This window comes from Lepisosteus platostomus, chromosome 26, assembly GCF_059453375.1.
Source record: "Lepisosteus platostomus isolate fLepPlt1 chromosome 26, fLepPlt1.hap1, whole genome shotgun sequence".
NCBI lineage: Eukaryota > Metazoa > Chordata > Actinopteri > Semionotiformes > Lepisosteidae > Lepisosteus > Lepisosteus platostomus.
This window is the reverse complement of record NC_142636.1, coordinates 9,640,665-9,666,134: the sequence shown is the minus strand read 5'-3', so window position 1 is coordinate 9,666,134 and position 25,470 is coordinate 9,640,665. Positions and strand designations below refer to the sequence as shown.

Sequence of the window (25,470 nt, the reverse complement as noted above, 5' to 3'; positions counted from 1 at the left end):
TTCGGTCCAGAAACCACGCAAGGGTGGTGTTAATCCCACAAGGAGTCGACAAAGTTTGAAAATAAGAAGATGGAGACCCGGCGTCGCCCGCCTGGAGCCCCAACAGCCCCCCTGAGAGAACAGGCAGCGCTTTTCTAACCCAGTTTACCGCCGTCCGAACGGACACGGTCGCTTTCTGTACGGCAACTGATCTCAATAGTGACTTAATAGTAAAGAAACGGGCTGCGGGTTATAAATAAAGCACTAATTCCGCGAAATATACCCCAGAAAGGCCAGCTCTACAGAAAACCTTACTGCTTCAGACCTAGAAACTAGATCTGGACGCAACAGCTACGACGCAGTCCCCCCACCAGCGCCACCTTCTAGACCGAAACTATCCAGACGAAAAGGCGACGGTTTTTTTTTTAAAAAAACGCCCAACTTCACAACTGCGAAATCGGACAACTTTGGAAGAGGCCGCAGTGGAAACTTCGGGAGTACAGCCCCCCAAATCAATTAAAAACACCAACAGAAAAGCCTCCCACTTCATAACCCTAACTTCGCCTCAGACCCGGTACGGACTCTCCCCCCCCCCAACCCAAGAGCCGGGATGTTATCCATAAGCCGGAGATATGAGATGCGGAGCCCCTTTAATTTTATTTCGTTTACCTCCGGGATCAGAAATTCGCCGAATTATTTCTCTTTCCCCGACCAACTCGCCCCCCCCCCTTCTCCCCATCCACCCGTGTGTCTGAGAAACACCCGGGCCGGTCCACGGACTAGGGGCGAGATCGCACCTACTTCTGCAAATGTCTCCCCGAACTTTTTTCCTCGAGGAAAACCGCAGGGGGAGAGAGGCGAAAGCCGCTCAGAGCGGCCGTGCGGAGACGACCCGCATGGTATAATCTCGGCAGGCGTGCGGATCGCCTTCCGCCCCTCGCCTCCGATCAACCTCATGGTCGCAGGAGCAGCCATTAACCAGCCACCCCAGACCGACTCGCAGATAACACACCAAGCCACAGGGCGCACTCGCCCGTCTTCGTCGGTATCCAGCGCCGAGATAAATAACGGTTCCTCCCGATTCTGTTATTTATCCCGTCCCACCTCTGTATTTTTAACGCTGTTTGACAGCAACCCCCCCTCCGCTCCACGCACACAATCACCACCAACGCCGGTCTTCCGACCCCGCTTTTCCGGCTCCGCCGCTACTCAAGCCCGAGGCTTCAGCTAGGCCGCTAGGCCCCGAACAACAAAAAAATTAAATATCGAGCGATTTACTAACCAGAAACCCCGGTTCGGCGGCTAAAATTCAGCGTTTGAACCGACGCAACGGTCTCACAATCAGCTTGCTTTCGGTTTGGACTACTCTGATCCTGTCAACCCTTGGAAAAAAATACAAAAAAAAAAAGCAGACCGCCGGAGCCGCGCAGACAATAAGCGACCGACTCGGAGTTTACCTGTTTCTCTTCCACACTGACACCCCGTCAGCCGCGTCACGTGGTTAAGAGACTGCACACCGCCGCTTCAGAGGGGAGACCCCGATCACGTGACTTCCTGCCCTGCGGGCTCTCCCCCAACACGTGACACGGGTGCCATTCGTCATGGGGAATTTTCCGCAAGTGGCCGGATAGGAAAGATCTGTGCTTACCTGTTTGATTGTTTTTACAAAATGGAATAATAATATGGAACGACAAAGCTCAGTCATCTGTGCCATACCTGCACAGAGAGTATCAGGTCGCTTTTATGTCAAGTCAAGTTCAAGTTTATTGTTATTATACTCATATACAGGTATATGGTATAACGAAATGCTATTTAGCTAGCTCTCAGACGGTAAGTACAGAAAACAACAATACAATTGTATAAGACAGACAGAGACAACAGGCAGTGTGCAAAACAACATCAGATGTGCAAAATCATACATCCACAGAATGAAATAAAGGATAGAAAATGATGGGGAGTGAGCTTCTTGACATGTGAGGTAGAGGTAGATTTCAATGTGTGTTTGAGTCTTTGGTAAGAGAGAAGGCACTGTGAGGTTCAGATCGTAGGTGAGAGAGGCTGAGAGTTTAATAGTTTGATAGTGCAGGGGTATAAACTGTCTCTGAGTCTGGTAGTCTGGGCCCGAATGCTCCGGTACTGTTTTCCAGATGGGGGAGGGTCATACAGTCTGTAGCTGGGGTGTGTTTAACACATACAGTACTGTTGTCAGCTCCCAACACAACAGAACAATTACATTATGAACTAGCTCTGAAGAACACATAATGTAACGCAACGGGGTTCAGGCGGGCGCCCTTGCCGCATTAGGTCAGCCCCGCACCGTCGGGGGCTCGAACCCAGGACTCCCGCATCACTCAGCAGGGACCCAGCCCGGTGAGCCAAAGAGAGATCTCTCCACAGCCCAGGGGCTGTAGTCCTGCTATCACAGGGAAGGGCGGCGACGTCACCTGCTCTGGTAAGCCGGCTCTTACACAGTACCTGTCGGCCGTAAGTGTTACAATACGTTACAAACAGTACAAGAAACACAGATTTTTCTAGGATAATGTGTATTTTAACATTGACAGTAATAAAAAAGACCAATTAGTAACAATAAAGAATGATAAACAGAACCTCTGTGACTTCAAAATTATAGCAAATCATAACTTTAAACACTACAGCAATGTAATTGCTGCTCGTGCCCCGCCTCAGGATCGAACGCGGGCCTCCGGCATCACTCCACAGGGATTTTTCCGGCAGAGTTCGTCGGCCGATCTCCCTGTTACGCTCAGGGGTGTAGAGGGCCTTGCCATCGCCACGCTGCTACCGGCTCGTACCACCTGTATGTTGGCCGTTCGTCACAATACGTTGTGCTGCACACTGAGGGGTCCCCCTGGGGGCCTCGGGGCCCTAGGCAGTCCCCTGAGCAGGAGACAGCACCGCAGGGGCAAGAGGCCTGTCACCTAGCTAAAGCCTAGCAAACCAGGAAACGAGGCCTTGAGCCAACGAGGGGGAGAATCCTTCCTATTCACAGAACACAAAACGCACTGAAAGACACTTCCGCCAGCAAGGCTGTGCGCAGACCCCGTCCTGTATGCGTTTAGCAAAGGTGGTCCGTTCCATAACAGACAAATACTGTGGGCACGCTTACACACTTCCGATCGAAATCGTCACGTTCGGGAAGACATTACGGTAGGATGTGCGCAAATGGACGGATTTACGGTAGCCCGTGTCATGTGACGAGGGTCAAATGAGCAGAGTTCTGTTTGTCCTGGATCATGTGATGGTTGACAGGGCGGCTTCGCCAAGGCAGTTCCATTTGCGGGCTTTGTTGGCCGGGTTTATGCGGAAGACGGCGCATAACATTGTAAAATGTACGAATCGCGTTCGCATCCTCTGACTGTGTTCTAATTCCTAGTTTCAACGGGAGACACAAAAACAACAAAATTGAGGATCATTGAAGAGGTTTACCCCTTTGTTTTACAAAAGTGCCGAGATGTCTCAGGCTCAGAGCAGTAACTCGCTGTCTGGAGTGAATGTTGTTTTGGTTATGGCGTACGGAAGCCTGGTAAGTGATCCCAGCTGAATTCATGATCAAATTCAATTCTGCGACTGGCGTGTGTCTCGGGGAGCGCGCTGGTGGGTATATGTAGCGCCTTAGCGTGTGTGTGGAGGCAGGTGGCCGTCTGTCGGTGACGCGTTGTGTCTGCGCCTCCAGGTCTTCGTGCTGCTGTTTATCTTCGTGAAGAGACAGATCATGCGCTTCGCCATGAAGTCCCGCCGGGGTCCGCATGTACCTCTGGGTCACAACGCCCCCAAGGTGAGTGTCCGTCTGTCCCAGTGTCCGCCTGTCTGTCTGAGAGTGTCCCTCTGTCCACCTGTCTGTCTGAGAGTGTCCCCCTGTTCGAGTGTCCGCCTGTCTGTCTGAGAGTGTCCCCTTGTTCGAGTGTCCGCCTGTCTGTCTGAGAGTGTCCCTCTGTCCGAGTGTCCACCTGTCTGTCTGAGAGTGTCCCCCTGTTCGAGTGTCCACCTGTGTCTGAGAGTCTGTCCCTCCACGTGTCCACCTGTTTGTCTGAGAGTGTCCCTCTGTCCACCTGTCTGTCTGAGAGTCTGTCCCTCCACGTGTCCACCTGTCTGTCTGAGAGTGTCCCTCTGTCCACCTGTCTGTCTGAGAGTCTGTCCCTCCACGTGTCCACCTGTCTGTCTGAGAGTGTCCCTCTGTCCACCTGTCTGTCTGAGAGTCTGTCCCTCTGTCCGAATGTCCACCTGTCTGTCTGAGAGTGTTCCTCTGTCCGAGTGTCCCCCTGTTCGAGTGTCCACCTGTCTGTCTGAGAGTCTGTCCCTCCACGTGTCTACCTGTCTGTCTGAGAGTGTCCCTCTGTCCACCTGTCTGTCCCTCTGTCCGAATGTCCACCTGTCTGTCTGAGAGGGAGGGGTGGGGGGTGAGCTGCCGGTCAGCTAGGCCCCAGTTCCCAGGGCTCCTGAGACAGCAGCCCCCCTGCTGGACTGAGTCCCGGAGCCCAGCTCCATCTCCGGCTGTCCTCAGGGCGAGCGGCTGAGTGTGCCGGCGGGTTCGTTAGCGCTAACGAGCGGACATTGCAGGAGCTGCGGGAGGAGATCGATGCGCGGCTGTCCAGGGTGCAGGACGTGAAGTACGAGCCCAGGCTGCTGTCCCCAGAGGACGAGAGACTGCTGCAGAGGACACCCGCCGGTGAGAGCACGTACACACACGTACACACACTCACACCCACAGCACTACACGTACACACACAGCACTACACTCACACACAGAGCGCTACACTCACCCACGAACACACACTCACACACACAGCACTATACTCACACACACAGCACTTACACTCACGCGTACACACACTCACACAGCATGTATACACACTCACACAAACACATACAGCACATACACAAGTCACACACACACACTCACACTCGGCACATACACAACCTGTACACAGACACACACAGCACATACTATCACACAGCATGTATACACACTCACACGTACACTCACACACAGCACTACACTCACAGAGCATACACACAGCTCATACACAACATGTACACACGGGCACACAAACTCACACACATTCACGCCCACAGGAGGAGGGCTCAGGGCAGCGAGCGGGTTACAGCTGTGAAGCCCCCTGCTGGGCAGCCGGTCAGCGGGCACAGTGGCGTCGGCCCCAGTCTCGGGGAGCGTCTCCGCTCTGCCCGAGCGTGTGCGTGCAGCAGGCTGAACCCCGAAGCGTCCCTGCGGCGCTCGTTGTGCGGTGAGGCCTGGGACAGGTCCCGGGCAGAGTCGGCACCCGCGCTGACGGGCAGGGCTGACCGTGTGCTGTCTGTCTGCAGGGTGCTATAACTACCTCTACAGGATGAGGGCGCTGGACGCCATCAGAGACTCAGGTGAGACCTCCTGCCCCCCCCGCTCTTCTTGGGGTCTCCCCCCCTCCGTCTCTCTGCCTGTCCGCCGCCTGCACCCCTTTCGCCCCGCTGCCCGCCCAGCGGGAGTGCCCATGCTCCGCCCCGATCCCCCCTCTGTCTCCCGCCTGCCAGACATCCCCTTCCAGGAGATGGGCAAGAACTCCAGGTCCCTGACGGGCCGCAGTTTCCAGAGCTTCCTGCTGGAGCTGCGGGGCTCCCACGCCGTGTTCAAGGGGGGGCGCAGGTCGCTCATCGACACGCTGCTGGACGGCTACGACTCGGCGCGCCACGGCACAGGGGTACGGGCTGCGTGAGCGGGCTGTGTGTCGATGCCGTGTTCTGTGTGGCTGGGCTGTGTGGTGTTGCGTGTCAATGCCGTGTTCCATGTGACTAGGCTGCATGGAGTTGCGTGTCGATGCAGTGGGCTGTGTGACTGGGCTGTGTGGTGTTGCGTGTCGATGCCATGTTCTGTGTGACTGGGCTGCGTGGTGTTGCGTGACGATGCCATGTTCTGTGTGACTGGGCTGCGTGGTGTTGCGTGACGATGCCATGGGCTACATGACTGGGCTGTGTGATGTTGCGTGTGGATGCCGTGGGCTGTGTGATGTTGCGTGTGGATGCCGTGATCCGTGTGACTGGGCTGCGTGGTGCCGTGTTGCGTGTTGCCTGTGACAGTGCTGTCCTGTGTGGTGCAGGTGTTCGGGGAGGTGGAGTTCCTGCAGTACCAGGAGGCCCTGACGGAGCTGGCTGAAGTGTGAGTATCATCGGCCCCCTGCCTGACCCTGTCCGTGCCCCCCCATCACGCTGGACACAGCCTTTTCCTGCGCTGAAGGAGCAGGCAGCTGGTCCTGGTCACGTCCCTCTGCCTGTTCTGTAAGTCTGTGTCAACATGAGGTCCCAGCCCCGCCTCACGCCCTCTCCCTCTCCCTCTCCCGCCCTCAGGATGAAAACCCTGTCCAGCAGCGCCAGCCTGAGCCAGCAGCACCAGTCCGCAGCCAAGGACCTGACCAGCTCCCCCGAGACGCCCGCGGCCTCCACCATCCAGGTGACCTACCTGCCCTCGGGCCAGCGCAGCAAGAGGCCCAAGCACTTCCTGGAGCTGAAGAGCTTCAAGGACAACTACAACACCCTGGAGAGCACACTGTGACTGTGGGCGTGTGGGGTATAGTGCCACACGGTGGACACTTTCAGAACTGCAGCGAATGGAGAAACGAGGGGTGGAGGGTAGAGAGAGAGTGGGGTCTCGTGTCCCCTAACTGCACAGACTGGGGAAGCGAGAGGAAGGAGGGGAGGGTATAGTGCTACCTGGTGGAAACTTTCAGAACTACGGTGAGTGGGACATGAGGGGTGGAGGGGAGAGACTGTTTCAGACTCCAGTGCTGACTGGTAAGACAGAGTTTGCTGGCTGCTGTTCTGCGTGTGCTTGTGGATTTAATAGTTCTTGGGCACCCCTGACAAGACAGGAGCTAGCTGCCCCGACCAAAGGCGCTGTATCAGTGTAAAAATCGACCTTCTGGCCACCTGATCAGATCTGATATGGGGTCAGTGTCTGTACAGATCTCTGTTGTGTTGGATAGAATACAGGACTCCCTACTCCTGGCAGTACCCCGACGCTGTGAAGTGAAGAGCTCGCAAACCTGTAAATAACATCTAAATTATGTAGTTAAAATAAGTTATTTTTTCTTCAGTTTTAAAACAGTGAATAAAGCCACAGTATTTCTAATGTTTTTTTTTTTTAAAGAGATAGCTGCATGACATCAGCGGTTTCTCTTTGTTTACTGCTTGTTAAACCGTGTTGTTAGGGATTGCGTAATAAAAGGGTGTTCTACATCCTTGTCCGTCTTCCTTCATGACACCCGGGCCTTAATGTGTTTTTCACACCAAACTGCACTTCCCGTCGACCGCCGCCAGAGGGAGCGCCACACTAAGACTTCAGCTTCTCGTTAGCGTTAGGATGAGGGGAGCTGCGGGGTTTGGTCCTGTATCAGGCAAAACTACACATTCTCTGCCCGTGTAAGATTTTTCTGGTGTGCCATAAAGTACAACAAGCCTCAGTGAGCTCAGGGTAAAAGCACAGTACAGAGCCACAAAGCCCAGTGAGATCAAGGTGAAATCACAGTCCAGTGCAGTAAAGTCTAGTATGAAAGGGGTAAAAACGCAGTACAGTGCAGTAAAGCCCCGTGAGATCAGGGTAAAAACGCAGTAGAGTGCAGTAAAGACCAACTACCAGTAACTTCAAGTCTGATTATTTCTTGATCCCAGATTGGAAGGTAGGTGTGGACAGGGCTCAGATGACGTAACAGCAGACAAGAACAGAGCTGGAGGCCGCTCAGAGGATCAAAGCTGCGATGATTTAAACCGTACAGAGCCTGTAAACCGCGATCCAGTCAGCCAACACCCAGGGCAGAGGGTGTGCTGCCAGGGCTCACCTGTGTGAATTTACGCACATCTGCAGGATTACACTTCCCACCCCACAGTTACAAAACCTCACACCCCCAAAACACACCATCAACAGTGAAATGAGCAACGTGCACGCTCTGAAATCCATTTCAATCGTTTATTCCAGTTCATAAGATAAGGTAAAAAAGCCATATTTTACACACATTTCCGTTGCGTTTGTGGGAAAACAGTGAACACAGAGAGGCCGGGGGAGTTATTTTCGGGAGACTGTCCTGCCCTGTTCCCAGGGAGCCCCAGTCCATTAGGCTAACCGGCTCACAGGATGCCCCAGTCATCTCCTGCCCCCCCCCGCCCCCCAAACCCCCTGGGGGCTGTAGTTTCACCCCTGCGAGCAGCATCAGGGATTGTGGGAAATGTTCCCAGCACCCTCCAGCGCTCCCAGCTGGCCTTTCCTCACTGTGCCATTTCTCTACCAGCACCGAGCATCGTGGGCCAGACCCAGGACCGGACACCACAGCCCCAGATGTTAAGGGTTCCATTGAGACCTCCTGCTCCTGGTTCTCTCCTGCCCTGGACTCAACACTCACCTGCATCAACTGTTCACTTAACGGGCCCTTTTTTTTTTAACCACTGCTGGCAGGTCTTTCCTCGTTAAGGGTGACGAGTGACCTAGGGCAGCCCTGCAGGACCAGGAGTGAACCATCCCTGCTAGGAGGGTAACAACTCCAACAGAGGGCACAACGTAAAGACACCAATTAACCAATTAACCCAGCCAGAATATCTCTGGGAGGCTGGAGTCAAGTGGAACACCTGGGAGAACAAGGATAACGCGCAGACTCCTCACAGAACGTTCCCCCCAGCCCAGTTAGACATCTCCCTTATTGAAAATAACTCCCCCTGTGTGCCTTGAAGACGCATAACGTATCCAGAACAGAATCATTGCAAATAAATACCTGGCAATAACCAGCAGAGGAGCCGAGCTGAGCAGCTGGGTTTCACTTCGGTTACCAACAGCTCAGCGAAATGTAACAGCCTGTGTCTCTACATACAGATGGCTATACGCAATGGCAATAATTAATGAAGCAATGGCAAACCGCAAAATTAAATAAATTAAATAAGACTTCAAGGGTCGGCTTCAGGCATTAGATCTGCTTGGATGCGTCTGGCAGGGAGGCTTGTTTTTCACTCAAGTGACTCGGTGAACTCACACGTGCGGTTCTGCAGAAGTCCGGTTCAAACTGGGCCGCCCACCTCTGGATCTCCTGCTAGTTCTGGGCCAGTTACCGAACTCCAGTTACTGAACTGGATCTTTCATTCAAGTAATACGCTGTTCAAGAGGACCACTGATTTAGGGTAAGCAAGGGATCAATTAAGCAACTGGAAGCACAGCTCGGACAGAAACCAGCGTGTTAGTGGGGTGGGGGTCCCCAAAAACAACAATGGGGGAGCCCTACATTGGAGCAGGCTCAGCCTGGTTCTGTAGAACTCCAGAGCCGAGTCGTCTTCATTCAGCGACCACAAGTCACCTTGATCTGGCCCAATAAAGCCATGGACTGGTTTCATTAAGTAACTGGGAGCTGGGCAGGAATGAAACCTGAAAAAGAGGGAGTCCCACAGTCCCACAGAACTCAGAACTGGGTCAGAACCGAGGAAGCGCCTGCGGCTCAGCGATGGTAATCAGACCAGAGAGCTCCTGGCTGGAAACGCCACACGAGCCCCACTTTAAGGAAGGAAGTGATGAATTAGCGGCCGTGACTGCGATGAAAGCCCCTGACTTACACTCCGGCCTGCGGGCGTTCAGCACGCGATCAAAACGACAACTGACCGAGGGATCCGGCTCAGGCCTAGAGAACTGCGCTAGACGCACAGAAACCATTATTCAAAAGTGACACCGGAGCGCCGACGACGTGTTGTGGATATTGTCCCGGGCAGGCCCTTCGGATACTCACGCGCCCAGCTCAAAGAGGACGCTCAGACGCTGGCCTGCGTCACAATCCGGGCACCCCGGGGTGGCGAATAAAAAGGGAGCCGTCGTGTCTGGGGTCAGACCTTAGTTGGGGGGGAGATGAGGGGTCCCCCCTTGGAGAGGGACACACCCACCCTGTCCGTCTCTTCTGGAAATCTCAGATCCCCCCCTTCTGCGGATCCTTCGGTCTCTCCTCCGCCCCCTGCCCCGCCCTCCTCCACGCCCCCCCCCAGGGGGGGGGGAGGTCTGTGTCGTGCTTCTCCAGTCGTGGCCACGCCCCCTCCTCACCCTCCCCGGCTGCTGGGCGCCGAGGGTCACGACCTGATCTCCACCACCCTGATGTGGGGCAGCGGCTTGCCGGCCGAGCTGGGCACCAGGGGCTTGCTGGGGAGTGGACAGAGGACAGAGGGTCAGCGTCCCACAGCCCGGGACACGTCTCCGAGTTCAACCACACCAATATCCACAACCTGACCATCTTCTCCCTTCTTTCCCCACAGACCCAGCAGTTCCACGCACACCTGGCTGCAATGCTGGGTTTTGGGCTTTATGGCCATTGCTGTAAGTAACGCCCAGGGCGGAGCACCGGCGCCCTACCTGTACACGATCCGAGAGCTCGGCTCCGGCGCGCGGGCCTCCGGATTCTGGCTGGACAGCAGGAAGTCCATCCGGTCGTGCATCTCCCGGTTCTGCGGGGCGTTGGGAAGGAACAGAGAAAAGAACGAAACAAAATGAAACACTCGCAGAAGAGAAGGGCACAATAATATCAATAACAACAACAACAACTTTGCACTTCTATAGCTCTCTTGAGGGTGCTCCACTCGAAGCGTTTTACAGGTAATGGTCGTGACCCGAGCTCGGGTTCAACATCTCTGAGAAGACACTTGACCTGTCTTGTCCTGGGATGGCTCAGCTCTCCAGTGACGCATCCTAGCAACCAGCGGCACCCAAGAAACTCCCCCCCGAACCAGCAGTTAGAAAACTCCTCATTCAGTCTCTGGCCCCCCCCACCGTCTCGGGGGGGGGCGGGCGGGCGGGCGGCACTGACCTCTGCCTCCAGGAACGCCACCTTCTCCTGCAGCTCCCGGATCACGCGGTCCCGCTCCTGGATCACCGTCCTGGAGTTCTGCAGCTGGCGGCGGACAAGAACGGGGCATGGGGTTAGGCGGGGGTGGGGTCATAGGTCATCCGGAGCAGCCTGCAGCTCAGGCCCCACGTGGTCCGGGCCCCAGACAGACTTCTCCCCCCATCTTGCACTTAACGATCTCGGGTACCCGTCCGGTAGCGCTGCCTCTCCCCCCCAACTCTCGTGCCAGCTCTTGGGGTCCCTCACCTGCTCGATCATGTGCCTCACTTTCCTCTGCTGGCTCTTCAGCATGTCATCCAGGTGGTGGATCTTCTCCTTCAGGACCGCCAGCTCCTTCTCCAGCTCCGCTGACCTGGGGGCGCAGATTAGGGAGTCGGGGTTCAGACCCCATCCTCCACCACTACCTCCACCAACACGCCCCCCCACTCCCCCTCTCCCGATCCCGCGCACTCCCCCTCTCCTCTCACCTCTCCTCCTTGCTCCTGCTCTCCTCCCGGAGCGTGCGGAGCTGGGCCAGCTCGGCCTCGCTCTCCTTCATCTTGTCCAGCAGGGAGCGCTGCTCCTGCCCCATGCCGGACAGCAGCCTGTTCAGGTCCTCAATCTGGGAGTCCCTCTGGCTCAGGCCGTCCTGCGCCTGACGCAGCGCCTCCTGCTGGTGGCTCAGCTGCTTTTGGTAGTGCCCACTCCGCACCTGGCAGAAAGAGAGAGAGAGGGGTTCATACAGACACACTGACTGACTGGACACTCCAGTACATTAACACTGCACTGAGAGAGAGGGGTTCATACAGACACACTGACTGGACACTCCAGTACATTAACACTGCACTGAGAGAGAGGGGTTCATACAGACACACTGACTGACTGGACACTCCAGTACATTAACACTGCACTGAGAGAGAGGGGTTCATACAGACACACTGACTGGACACTCCAGTACATTAACACTGCACTGAGAGAGAGGGGTTAACACAGACACACTGACTGACTGGACACTCCAGGACATTAACACTGCACTGAGAGAGAGGGGTTCATACAGACACACTGACTGGACACTCCAGTACATTAACACTGCACTGAGAGAGAGGGGTTCATACAGACACACTGACTGGACACTCCAGTACATTAACACTGCACTGAGAGAGAGGGGTTAACACAGACACACTGACTGACTGGACACTCCAGGACATTAACACTGCACTGAGAGAGAGGGGTTCATACAGACACTCTGACTGGACACTCCAGTCCATGTAGAGATCTCCAGAGGGAGTCCTGACCTCTAGCCTGGTTCTCTCCTCCTGGTGTCTCCGCTCGGCCTCCTGCAGCCGGGCCTGGTACTGTCCGTACAGCCGCCGGGTCAGCTCCCGCATCCGCGCGCTCTCCGACTCCGACAAGCCCGGGTCCTCCCACTCCTGCGCGGACGTGCGGAAAGAGCAGAGTCAGATCCCCGGAGAGGCGAGGAGCGGGACACCGCTGGTCCCGGTCCGGAAGAATGTCCGCCCAGGCTGAAGGAACCGGACCTTCGGGGCAGCGCATACGAGACAACTTTCCACAGAGAGTGGCGGGAGCCTGGAACAGGCCTCCCAACCACGCTGCAGAAGCAGACTCTCTGGAATCTGGGCAGTACTACAGTACTACCAACCCATGGACACCAGTCCATCCCCTGTACAGGCAGCCTACAGGAGCCCAGATCAGCTCCCAGACAGGCCTCCTCCCTTAGAATCCCCATCACACCGAAAACTCCAGACTCTTCTCTGGGCCAGGAGATAATGGAACTACCGGAGCTCCGTTTCCTGGGAGACAACCGATACCCAGGGCTCCGTTTCCTGGGAGACAACCGATACCCAGGGCTCCGTTTCCTGGGAGACAACCGATACCCAGGGCTCCGTTTCCTGGGAGACAACCGATACCCAGGGCTCCGTTTCCTGCAGTTACTGCAGCCAGGGCACAAACCGGACTCCATGCTCGTGCCCGACGGACGGACGGACCTGCCTCGGACTTCCGTGCACGAAGTCGGCTCTCTCACCTGTGTCGGGGGGGCGGATCCAGATAGGGTGGGACTGCAGACGGGGGACTGATGCCTCGGGAGGTCGGCCTGGGGGGCGTGGCTCTGAGCTGGGGACTGGAAGAGAGAGAGCGGTCAGTCTCTTCCCGGACACCCCCCACTCGGACAGTGACCGCGCCGCCAGGCCCTGCGGACACTTACCCTGGGCTCCCCGCTCCTCCCGCCCTGCCTCGCGGCCATCTGCTGCCTCAGGCTCTTCAGGCAGTACCGCACCTGCACACGGCAAAACACAGAGCACTAAAGCGATGCTGCTCCAACCCACCAAGGAAACTGCCAGAGGCGAGGCTGCCGTCATTCCAGCACCAGCGTACTGCAAGAGCCAGAGTCCTATTGTCCTGGTGTCCAGAGTCCTAGTGTCCTAGGGTCCTGGTGTCCAGAGTCCTAGTGTCCTAGGGTCAAGAGTCAAGAGTCCTGGTGTCCAGAGTCCTAGTGTCCTAGAGTCCTGGTGTCCTAGAGTCCTGGTGTCCTAGAGTCCTGGTGTCCTAGAGTCCAGAGTATTTGCCATATGTACAAGTGCAGTGAAAGTGCTTATTCTCATGCATTTTCCAATACAAAGACATCAAGGAGTCACCAACCGAAATACACAGCAACAGCAGCCACAACAACACCATTAAATAACTCTCAGCTTCAAGAACTCAGAGACCAGACCGGACACAAACAGCCCACAGCACGAAACAGACAGACACAGAGGCCAGGAGCCAAGGCCACAGGTCACCACCCTCCGGCGGAACAGAGGGGCAGTCAGGATCCCCGCTTACCTCCTGGATGTGGGAGACCTCGTCTGAGAGCATCTTCAGGCTCTCGTCGTGCAGCGTCTGGTCCTGTCTCCGGGCCTCCAGGTACACCTGCAAGAGCACGGAGCAGTCTGAGCCTGCGACACTCCACCCCGAGTCTCTCCGCAGGGGTACGCCCCCTGGTGTGTGTGTGTGTGTGTGTGTGTGTGTGTGTGTGTGTGTGTGTGTGTGTCTTCCAGCACAGCCAGCAACACGGCCCTGACTGGGCCAAGCTGCTCGGCCATCTCCACTCTCTGTCCAGTTCCCCACCTCTCCTTCCAAATCGGGGTGTGGGGGCAGCCGGAGTCTATCCCGGCGAGCCCCAGGCGCAGGGCGGGGTACACCCCGGACCGGAACGCCAGTCCATCTGTTAATTCACCCACCAGCCCGTCTTTGGATTGTGGGTGGAAACAGCAGAGAAGCACCCACACAACAAACCCAGGGAGAACATGCAAACTCCATACGGATAGCACCCCCCTCCCCCAGGGGGCCGGAATGGAGGCCAGGACCCCTGCGCTGTCCCGCAATATCAAGCTCATTTTCCCAGGGGGGGGGGGTCACACAGCACCCTGCTGTCCCCCGCACACCCACCTTGATGACCTCGACCTTCTCCTCGGTGGGTTTGATTGGCTCAAAGTTCAGGGGCTCTCTCCCATTGGCCGACTGCACCAGCGCAAAGGCCCTGCCGATTGGCTGGAAAAGGAGAAGGCGGGACAGATGTCAGACTAGAGGGGCAGTCAGAGGGAGGACTGGGGACTTGAATCAAACCGAACTTTCACAGGACAGTGTGAAGTTTGCGATCTGAAAAAAGCACTTGTTACTTTTTTTTTATTTAAATATCTATGGAAAGCGCTTTAAGATGGAAGGAGCTACAAAAAAACATTTAAAAAAACAGGTTCGACGAAGCCTTAGGCGGCCCGTTTGTTACCTTGCCCCTGGGCAGCTCCTGGTTCAAGCCGGCCCGGTTCTGGTCCTGAAGAGTGAGTCGAACGGTCCGGACTCCGTCCTGGAACCAGAGCAGAGGGAGTCAGTGCAGCACAGGGACAGGGAGAAACAGGGAGAGCGCGGGGAGATCCGCTGACCTGCCTCTGAAGGAGTTTCCGCGATAATGTTGAAAACAAAACACCCAAGACAAACACACAGAGGCTGGAGCCAGCCGCAGGAATTTTAACGGTTTTGTCTGCGGCATGCTGGGACAGGCCGGCGCTGACTACCGGCAAATGTTTGGCGTTAGTCATCCGCCGACCCGCGGGGCTTCCCGACTCGTCCCTCCCTCCCAGCCCCGGCGTCGGGATCGCGGGGCGCCGCGGGAGCCCCCAGAGCCGCAGGCGACGGTGGCGTCTGGCCACATCTGGCCGGCTGCGCCCGAACAGCTGTTTCTGCTGCGCCTGTGTAATCGTCTCGCGCTCATCCGTCCCGGGGGAGACGTGTCCGAACAGGAGCGCGCCCGGCCCTGTGGCAAACCAGGGTAGGGGCTTCAGCACCCGTTCCACACACCCAGCACTCTTAGTGTAAGGAAGGGCCTCCGGTTTTCGGTTTTTAATTCACTTCCTCATCATTTCCACTTGTTTGTGCTTCATGGTTCATCCTGAAGAATGTGTGAACAAGACCCCGTTTTCTCCAGTCTGCTCAAGTCAACACTGAAGAGACTCAGTTCCTCCAGCCACTGTCAGTGTGGGACACTCCCTTCCGACTGAAGAGACTCAGTTCCTCCAGCCTGTCAGTGTGGGGGACTCCCTTCAGACTGAAGAGACTCAGCTCCTCCAGCCTGTCAATGTGGGACACTCTCTTAATGGTCCAGAATGTATCTAGTTGCTCTTCTCTTGACTGAAAGCAGCAGTATGTTCTCCTATAGCATGAGCATAGTCCTAAATGAGCCAGTACCAGTGTTATTCCATTTTAACAACATCCTATTGATTTACATTCTACGCTTCTGACTAAACAGCCTAGCTCTGCGCTTGCCTGTTCACAGCTTCTCCATTGTCTAGAAGATGTAAATGATGGATCAAATTACACACGCGAGTCTTTTTCATAAGCGGCCTCTTCTGACACGGTTCCCCGCTCTGGGGACAACATCACTAGTGCCGCTCCACACTTGTCTACATTCAACACCTGCCAGCTGCCAATTCCTTACTGTACAACCCTGCATCTCAACCTATTTGCTCGTTAAGGACGTCTTTTCTGAGGTCTTCTGGAGGGGGTGAAAATTGGGGTACACAGCAGTACAGATTGTACAGCGTGTTGACAGAAGTAGGGTCTCCCCTTCTCCCCAGAACCTCTGGGCGGTCAGAGACTCCTCTGCCCCCTCCCCACAGTGCGAGTGACCGCGCTGGGACCGACAGCCAGAGTGCACTGGTGAGATTGTCTCCTCTGGGCTGGCTGGGCACTGCAGGGACCCCCCGGAGCGAAGCAGAGCACCGCCGTTGGTCCGTCTTGTTCCAGCCCCCTGCCCCAGGTAAGAGCTTCTGCTGCTGAACAAACGCGCACCCTCCCCCAGGGCGCGCACGGGGCCGCGATCACGCACGGGCGGTCCCGTCTGTCAATCGGGTTGCCTAGCGACCGCGCCCGCCGCCTGTCAGCTTAACGAGCCCTTCTCACGAGAGGAGGCCCGGAGCTGCCAAGATTAAACTTTAAAGCTTGACGATGAGGGGTCGTAAAATAAGCGCTTAGCAGCAGCAGCAGCAGGAACGTGATTTTTTTGTTGTCGCAGTTGTTCTGCTAATTGCTATTGCGTCGGCAGCGCTGTCACGGAGACTCTCGGAGCTGGACTGCGGCCGGACGGCCCGTGTCTCGCCGCGGAGGGGGGTCGGGGTTACCCCGAGATCTGCGCGTCCTGTCAATCGCGAAACCACGCGCCCGGTCCGGAGTTTGAGCTTTGGCGACGCCTGCAATTCAAGGGTCGAGCAGATAATGCTGATAAGCAGATCATGCAATTTCCCTTCGGGATCAATAAAGTCTTATCTATCCCTCTAAAGTTCTTGAGTGTTGGGGCCCTCCCCCCCCCGCCCTTGAAGAAATTCACACCTCCGCCTCGGAACCTCGCCCTGCAGCCTCCGCCCGGTTTTCGGACACGTCTTCTCTGTCGTGTCGTGTTCCTGGCCACGTCCGTTCGGACATAAAACAAAAACTCCTTTATCGCACAGTCACGTGTTGTGCATTCGCTATTGTATTCAATTATATGAAACTTTCATCCCCGCCGCCCGGAGAGGTAACCCGGACTGCGTTTGTCTGCGGGCTTCAGTCCGAACTCGGGCCCACGGCGCTTGGTCCAAAACGAACCCCGGCACCGCATAGTGACGGGGTCAGCACCCTGGCTTCACCCCGTCCTCCACACACACACACACACTGCTCTGAGGAGAAACTACAAAATAGTTTTGTTTTCCCCCACCTTTGATCCTGGAAGTGAGATGAACACGCCCGTCTGGACTTGCCGTGCTGTCTAGTCAAAGCAAAGGAAAGAATCCACCCATTACGTACGCGAGCTACACGCCCAAGGTGTGGGTCTCGGCGGTGGTTCGGTACCGGCGGTCCGGGCAGAGTCCCGGTGACCCGCGCGCTCCCGGGTCTGACGGATTTGTTAGCAATAAACTTTTCTCCAGCGCGCTCCCGGCCCGCACTCCAGCGGGGAGGCTCGGTACCGAAAAGCTCTGATCGATAAGTCCTCTTTCTCCCGTCCTCTGGACCGGACCCCCTCCCCCAAACACCGGATGTTGATGTCCAGTCTGCACGCTCTGCCGGTTGCTGGTCCTTTAAGACCGAACCCGGACTCTCCAGAGCGCCGCGCCGGGAGCGGGGGATGAGCCGCTGGCGGTTTGGAAAGACTGCAGATTCGGATTAACCTCCGCGTCGACACAAGACCAGCGCCCACCAAAGTTAACAGTATTCATTCTCCCGCTACAAGCGTCACGGCGGCTTACGCCCGACAGAGAATGATGTGTGCCATATACACTTAGGGGGATCAAAAAACCCCTGAAATAGTCCACACTGTTAGGCGGTTGCTTATTAACTGGACAAGTGATGGGTGTGGAGCCCCTAACTGGTGCGGCGGCGGCGGCGGGCCCAGATGTCAACAGCTGTCTGCACGGTCCCCGAGCTGGAAGGCGCTGTCGGACCCGGAGGAGAAAGACGCGCTGCCGGGGGTCCAGTTTGCGCGATAATCTCGCTCCCACGTCGCGGCAACACCCGAAGTTACACGCGCCTGTCCCCTGGCCGGGCACGCAGGCACGCGACAGCCCCCCGCTTACCCGCCTCGCTCTGCTCGGGGTCCCCCCGGAGCCCCCCGCGCGCTCGGCTGCCTCCGCTCCCTCAGCCCGCCCGCGTGCGGATGACTCTTCATCATCATCTTCCCCGTCTCAGTCCCCGCGCGCCACGCCTCCGGCCTCCGGCGCATTAGCAACCCGATGAGGAATAAAGTTACCTCATTAAATCATTAACCCCTCGTCAGCTCCCCCTGCTCTGCCGCATTCCTTTCTGCTGTATTTGCATTCCATGGAGGTGATCCGGGAGCTGGTTTTCACAGGAAAGAGGCACGGCGTTTTTCTGGGTAGCCCTTTTAAAAAACAGCCGTGCCTGGCGTTCCTGGAAGGGTTTTGCTTTATTTCTGAACGGCTCGGGTTTCACAGGTTCTCTGGAAGACCGAGAGGACAGATTTATAAGCTACACGGACTGGTTAGACACCGCGCTGGGCGGGTCAAAATATACAATCAGACGGAAGCGCGGTGTGGAATGTTCCTCGCGCGCGCTGGAGCCTCCCGAGACACCTGTCTGTCTATGCAAAGGCGCTCAGGGTGTGATATGGACATCAGTGCCACGTGGTACAACTCGAAAGTTGCATAAACTGCTGTGTGCAACACGTGAAAAAAAAAAGATAAAAGCAGCCGAACAATCCCCCCCCCCACACACACCCGGTCGCAGTGCGCAGTACGAACAGGCTCTGGCCGCTGGACAATGGGGCTCAACTCAGACGGCCTCAGCCTGGACTCATAAAAGGGTATTTCTGTCCGCGGTAACGGTCATACAGGTCGCCCCCCCCCCCCCCCCCGCTGGATTAGATATGCAGGCACGGCGCCCAATTCTGTTTACGTCCCTACATTAAACCCAGATCTGGTAAGAAGCAGGACAGGAGGCCCCTCATTACACTTAGGGTGGTGGGAGTCTGGAACAAGCTGCCCAGCGGTTCAGGCCTATTAAAGTCCTTTAAGCCATTACCGGACCCATTATCTGCAGCGCAGTCCAATGACACCCACGCAGACCGAGTCTCGGGACGTCTTCCGTTTCGTACCCACGTCTCCATTCGGCCACCGATCTCGCTCAGTCCCGGAAACCTGCCTGTGACTACGGGCCTCGGCGGACGGGCTCAGCAGCAGAGCAGCTCCGCGATCACTGCCCGTGAGCGATGCCGAACCCCCTCCGCAGGACTGTTCAACAGGCTTAGCGCGGCGGCAGTCAAGGTCGTGCTCCGGCACGGTGCTCTGACGCCGCCAGCGGGACACGTCAGCGCGCCCTCCGGCCGGGCCATATAAGCCGAGGTGCGCAGAAGGCGGGCGCCGATTTGTGAAGCGGTTGTTGGCTCCTCCTGACAAAAAGGTCTTTCAAAATAACCCACCGCCGCCAAAGCCCGAAACAGCTCGGGTTCGAAACGCACATTTTACCAAAACAACAACAACAAAAAATCTCATCTTGGCCAAACCAAGGCTGGAAAAGCGCTGAACCCGAGGAAGAGGCAGCGCGTCTCCGGAGAACAGGACCCCCCTCCACTCCACCCTGGGCCCGTCCCGGTCATCGGAGGAAATAACCGAACCGAGAGGGCGTCGAGCGCAGATACCGATTTCAACCTCACGTCTTCCTCCAGACACTCGCGCACGCAGCAAGAACGGTCTCCTTTTGATTCGTACACTGCAGGAGGGCCCCCTCAGAACACGCGTGCGTGGGTCACGCCAGAGTTGTATACACTGCATGTAGTACAAACACTGCTGAGACATTTTCCTTGTTTCCCCACATGCGTGAGATCAGAGTAAAAGCACAGTACAGTGCAGTAGAGCCCAGTGAGATCAGGGTAAAAGTAGAGTACAGTGCGGTAAAGCCCAGTGAGATCAGGGTAAAAGCACAGTACAGGGCAGTACAGCCCAGTGAGATCAGGGTAAAAGCACAGTGACGATAAAGCAAAGAGGTATGGTAAAAAAAAAATGTGGTAAATAAAGTTTGACACACCAGGTGATCAACGTAAATACGAGGTACAAGCGTGGTAAACCCACAGGGGAAGTTTGCGACACTACCCTGGACATCTCCCGTGGCGTCTGCGGCAGCAGGACAGTCCTGAGATAATCCGAATATCCCCTCGGTCCCTAAATCACACGCGAGCAGGCGCGGCTGCTCTGAACCCTTAATCCTCTTCCACTCCACGCCAGTAAATACACGCGCGGTCAGGAGTCCGCTGTCAGGAGACAAGATCCTTCAACTCCGAGAGCAACACTGGACACGTAGGCAGGGCTCACAGACGGTACTCAACTCTTAAGGACGCAGCAGGCTGTTTTGGGAAGCCAGTTTCACCCCTGTTGGAAGTTTCACCGCGTAAACGTGCTCTTACACACAGAAAAAAAAAGTTTTTTTTGCGGGTTTAAGAAGTGTTAGTGCATCGATACATGTAATAAAGTTTACGTTAATTGCCGCAACTGGCTACACTGTTCTAGCAGTCTGCTCAGCTTCCAGGTGTGTGAACAATTTCTGTTCCCGAATTGCACTCCGTTGCATTTCTTGCATGACCTGTCGTGTTGCTACACCCCTGTGAAGGCCCCGTCCACCCGTGTGAGTCTCTCCTGCCGACACGCACGGATTTCAGAGCTCGCTCGCGGCGGCTCGCACCCTGCAGTACAAGTTTTATTTTCCCACCCGGGACAGAAGCGACCCCGAGCAAGGGTTCGGCGTTCCGGTCTTAAGAGCCAGCGGGGGAGAACCGGTTCGGTTTTGTTCTGTTAACCCAGAGCGCAGCGGCGCTGTAAAGCCGTGATCCCGCCTGTTTGAATGGTTTTATTGGGCCGCGATCGGAGATAACGCCACTGCTGTAAAACTGCGCGTTCACGCCATTTTACAGCGCTCTGAGGTGTTGACCGCGAGCTCAGCCCGCTGTGCAAACAGCGCCCCGCGGTCGTGCGTCATCCTTCTAAAAGTATTACCCCCCCCCCCCCGCCCCGCAGGGATTCACAACAGCAAGTCATTAGAAATGAAGTCACTTTAGTTATGTGCGTGCGACGCTGATGCTCCAGGATTTACAAGCGACAAAAGACGACACTTGGGGCTTGAAGCGCATACATCCAGCAGTCTGGGGAGGGTGGGATATCATTAAACACACACACCACTTCAGAATGAGCAGTGACACAGCGGACCTGGGGGCACAAGTGAACACTATCTGGAATAACTTTTAAAATCGAGGAGGGGGCCGGGAGACCCCTCTTTACACAAAGAGTGGTGGGGGTGTGGATCACGCTGCCTAGGCGTGGTGTTGAAGCCCATGCCCTGCCTTCTTTCCAGAAACAGTAGTTAATTAATCCCAAGATCTCATCCAGCTAGCTACCGAACGGGCTGGAGAGGCCATAGAGCCTCGTCTCCTTGGTGACCTTACTCAAGTGCACAGCTGCTGTGCCCCCACCCTGGGACTTGAACACGCAACCTCCCAGGGAGGAGTCCAGAGCCCCTTTGGCCTGAGGATCAAGATTTCCCTCGATAGCCCATCTCGTGGAAATGAAACCACAGCACAGTGGTTTGGTCTCTGTCCGGGGGAAACTTTGGAAAAAAAAATCAACAGGAAAATTCTTCAAACCGGCAGAAGAATTTTAAGGAATCCAATTTTGTAGCTCTGGCGAAGAGAAAAACATTCCTGCTTGATCACTTCATTGATTTTTATACTGCAAGAGCACAAAGAAACGAGTGACTATTTTTCGTATTGACTCCAAAAGCTGAAAGGCAGCAGGGATCTTTGAAAGACATATATAGCTAACTTACCGAGAGGCTGCTTGACATCAGAGTCAAAAATAGCCTGTAATTATGGTTGTCTAATCACACGTCGGGTATTGTTCTAAAAGAAACTCGATCCTTTACACACACAAAGCATGTGGGCACACCAGGACAGTACTGTAGGCAACCCTATTGTTTACAGTGGTTCAAGGTCACGACGGTGCAGTAAAGCCCCGTGAGATCAGGGTAAAAGCGCAGTACAGTGCAGTAAAGCCCCGTGAGATCAGGGTAAAAGCACAGTACAGTGCAGTAAAGCCCCGTGAGATCAGGGTAAAAGCACAGTACAGTGCAGTACAGCTCAGTGACGGGAACTCGAGTAACAACTTTCCAAACAAAACCATAATTAAATATTAAAGTCGGAGGGAGAGCAAGTTACTCTCTCTGTAGGCTGGCTTTTAAATGTCATTTACATTGACCTTCGATGGTTATAATCATCACGGTTATAATCAAAATAGATCTGTATTCCTTCCTAAGAAGTGGTTCAGAAAAACACGTTTCGGATTCATCCGCGAGGAAGGACATTTGAAACCAAGAACAGGGGAGGCACCTCTTTACACAGAGGGTGGTGGGAGTGTGGAACAAGCTGGCCCGCCATACCAGCCATTCCGCGGTCCCGGGATGAAAATGAACAGCGGGAACGGCGCGCGTTATTGTCCAGTGCTTTTCACGCAACCCCACTCAGGACGCGGGTTGCGTGGAGAGCGACAGAGCGGCGATCGCTTCGTGAAGGAAAAAAAACAAACCGCGAATACGATAAGAGACGTGCTTTCCATATTGAAATCAAGTGCAGGAACAGGTTTTACTTTCTTCAGGCGAGTGTGACCCGGCTGAACGCCGGGACAGGACGGGGCCTTTTTTCGAAGCCGAAGGCAGAAGTCTTATCTGTCTCACCGCGGGGGGTGGGAGTGGGGACACTCACTGTCCTTGTGATAACACCGATCAACGAGCACAAGCTGTGCTCTGCAGTCAGACACGTTACTTTGTTCGGAAGGCACGATGGCCTTGTCCAGTGCCACCTGCTATATTATGTTTTGTTTTGTTTACTTGTACATTGTCTACTGTTTGTTTGTATATTATCTTGACGCACTGTCTGCGCTTTGTGTTTTTACACTTGTTTTAACAATCGAGAGACTTCCTTTTCTAGAAGAGTTTCATTGTACCAGTTACATACATATACATATAAGTTCAGGAATGGCGAAAGGCGTGGGACTCCCCCGCAGGGCCCCCGGGGGGGTCAGTCGGGACGCCGGGCTGAGATCCTGACTGCTTGCTCAGTACCGACCCCAGAGCTGGTCGTCAAAAAGCGGAGCAGCCCCGGCGTCTTAGCCGAACCCCACTTCGGGTTTGCGCGGTCCGAACTGGACCTGCAGTGTCTCTCCGCTGCCCCTGATCTGTGTGGGGCAGTGAGGCTGCTGTGGGTCCATCAGTGGGGCTGCAGAGGGTCCCCTCCTGAACGGGAGAAGATCTTGGGTATCCACTGGGTTAGATCAGTACACCCAGACAGTGGAGTGAAGTCCGGCTTGTCGTGGGAAGCACACTGACGAAAACTTTCTACATCACGCAAACAAAGGACAAGAGAGAGAAGAGCGAATTCTTCTCGAGCCAACTGACAGGGACAGAAATATTCCACACGGGTGTTTCCCCCAACCCCACGGCAGAGTCTCACACACGCCGTAGGCTCATATCTACAGGAAGATCGCCGATCCTTCCAGAATGCAAGCCGGTTACAGGACTCGGCGGAGTCCCCGCTCCCCGACACGACCTCTCGCTTCTTCGGGCGGCTCCCGTGAAGCCGGGGCTCGGCTGGACTGCAGCGCTGTGGCAACGACAACGACACAGCAGCCGAACAGACACGTGAATTGTTTCCACATTTCGCCTTTGTCGCGATTAATACCTTCGGCAAAGCACAAAGCCTTTCTCGCTGGCGCGACAAGGAATAAGGAGGAAAACTCTGTCCTTGGAGAACCGTCTCGAAGAGCGGGATGACCGGAGTCTCACAGCCGGGACAGGGAAAACACACACACGGACACGGCAAGGGGCAGGGCTCGGAGGGACGGTGTCACTGTGCACGCCTGAAGAAGGCTCCACGGCCGAAACGTTGCGTTTTCTTTCTTCTTTTTTTCGGCAGGGAATAAACCTGTTACTTGTTCCTTTGCGGACTGAGACAGGACAACCAGGCTTTTAAGAACGTCTGTAACACAGTAGAGGCTGCATCACTTTGCACGAGTGTGTGCTTATTCAGAGATGTTTATGGCGAATTAAAGTTTATTTTTGTTAAGAAAAAAAAACAAATCCTTCGGCGCGATGTGTACCCTCGCCCAAGGAGAGACAGGGGGCGGACGGGGGTAACGAGCACCGAAAAAAAAAAAGTTCGAGACCCTGGGAGAGAGAGAGGGAGATTGGCAAAACACCACACACACACATATATATATATAAAAAACATGTAACATCTCTCCGTCAGAAAAGTAGCACCAGAAACACGAGCAGCACTTGGACAACAGCATCATCACAGCAGATGCCCCGATACAGGACCGCTTCCCACATTTTCCAGTAAGTACAAAAGGCACAAAAGCGCCTGACGTGATCGCACACCAGCACCAACAATATTATATTCTGCCGCCCGTGCCGCCTGCTGCATTTTTAATGCCTCCCGGTGAGGAACAAAGGCGAGCGGAACAATGCCGGGCTGGAAAGAGCCGCGGACACGGGCAGACACACCGACACGGGCCAGTGCGCTGGTAGGGGACATACTGGGGTGCCTCCCCGTGGTGGGGGTGGAGGGGAGCCCCCGCTCCCCGCACGGCGCTCTGTTTATCGGTGAAGTTGCTCGCTCACTCACCGCCAAGCCGCCGTCCGCCTTGAGGTCCTCAAAGGTGCACAGACTCCGCGAGCCGCCGCTCATCCTTGCACCCGCAGCCGGGGGAAGAGCCCGGAGAAACCAGCCCCCGTCGGGAAACGGGCGGGCGGACCAGCCCGTGTTCAACAGCAAGGTCGAGGCCCCGCGTGCGGGGGGTCTGTCTCTGACTTCCTGGACCAAAGCCTCTCTCTCTCCCTCTCCCCTCTGGGAAGTTCAGAGCGCCGCTCGTCCCGCTGAGCTGAGCTGTTTTGGAAGTTGAAGCCGCAGCTCTCCCGAAGACTGAGGTTTATGAATAAAGCCGTCCGCTCCCTCCCCCTCCTCTCTCTCTCCAGGAGCCTGACGTCACCTGGGGGCTCGCGAACTCTGCCTCTCCGAAGGCAGCAGCTTTTTTTTTTCCTCCCCGTCTCGCTCTCTGTCCTCGTGACCTCACCCTTCCAGCTGCTCCGGGCACGCCCCGAGGCCACGGCAGCGCGAGGCCGGGAGTGCGCGCACCTGCGCGCCGCTTGAGGGAACTCGGGAGTCCGACGTCCCGGATTAGAATAACCATGCTTATCTAATTGTTATATTATTGTAATTTAATGACTTGTTCTAAGACGATGACTAATGCGTCTATGTCCCACAGTCGGCGGGGGATTACAGTTCCAATTAAAAGCGGTTTACCTGTATTTTTTGACAGCAGTCAGGCTGTTGCAATACGCTTTCCGAGGCCAGGTTTAAAATGTCTGTTGTGGAACTTAATTCTGAGGTGTTCTGCGCACAGACGTGTTTTACACATGTAAAAACACAAAACGCCTGCTTTTGCGAACCATGAAACATATGTATCCATAAAATAAACACCTAGGCTCCCAGAGGAAACCCAGGATCGCCTTGATAATCCCATCCGGACACATCCAAGGAATTCAATGTCAGGACACTCTTCCAGCTTCG

General features: G+C 55.5%; 3 protein-coding genes across 13 annotated transcripts in view; 1 reads left to right on the top strand and 2 right to left on the bottom strand.

The window, feature by feature from the left end:
* Positions 1 to 1,480, bottom strand: part of ubap2l (ubiquitin associated protein 2-like) — a 32,747-nt gene extending 31,267 nt beyond the window's left edge. For 8 of the 9 annotated variants that reach the window (XM_088620743.1, XM_088620749.1, XM_088620745.1 and 5 more), the window contains exon 1: positions 1,262 to 1,430. The gene's annotated coding sequence lies outside the window, so the exon portion shown is untranslated. The other variant, XM_088620744.1, reaches the window with a different exon arrangement.
* Positions 1,481 to 3,242: 1,762 nt separating this feature from the next.
* ltap1 (lipid transport auxiliary protein 1) lies at positions 3,243 to 7,221 on the top strand. The gene is made up of 7 exons (XM_088620759.1): positions 3,243 to 3,520; positions 3,671 to 3,772; positions 4,555 to 4,663; positions 5,320 to 5,373; positions 5,524 to 5,690; positions 6,087 to 6,145; positions 6,334 to 7,221. The coding sequence occupies exons 1-7, from the start codon at positions 3,449 to 3,451 to the stop codon at positions 6,536 to 6,538; spliced, it is 768 nt and encodes a 255-aa protein (XP_088476885.1). The 5' UTR covers positions 3,243 to 3,448; the 3' UTR covers positions 6,539 to 7,221.
* Positions 7,222 to 7,934: 713 nt separating this feature from the next.
* On the bottom strand, positions 7,935 to 24,969 carry tuft1a (tuftelin 1a). 3 transcript variants are annotated; one of them, XM_088620757.1, is made up of 12 exons: positions 24,526 to 24,969; positions 14,605 to 14,682; positions 14,268 to 14,369; positions 13,662 to 13,748; positions 13,045 to 13,116; positions 12,865 to 12,960; positions 12,116 to 12,250; positions 11,309 to 11,532; positions 11,088 to 11,193; positions 10,803 to 10,886; positions 10,352 to 10,443; positions 7,935 to 10,141 (listed from the first exon to the last, which is right to left on the bottom strand). In XM_088620757.1, the coding sequence occupies exons 1-12, from the start codon at positions 24,586 to 24,588 to the stop codon at positions 10,072 to 10,074; spliced, it is 1,209 nt and encodes a 402-aa protein (XP_088476883.1). In that variant the 5' UTR covers positions 24,589 to 24,969; the 3' UTR covers positions 7,935 to 10,071. The 3 variants fall into 3 exon arrangements, with proteins under 3 accessions (XP_088476883.1, XP_088476884.1, XP_088476881.1); XM_088620758.1 differs by lacking the exon at positions 24,526 to 24,969 and adding an exon at positions 18,958 to 19,083; XM_088620755.1 differs by lacking the exon at positions 24,526 to 24,969 and adding an exon at positions 16,701 to 17,034.
* Between the last annotated feature and the right edge of the window lie 501 nt (positions 24,970 to 25,470).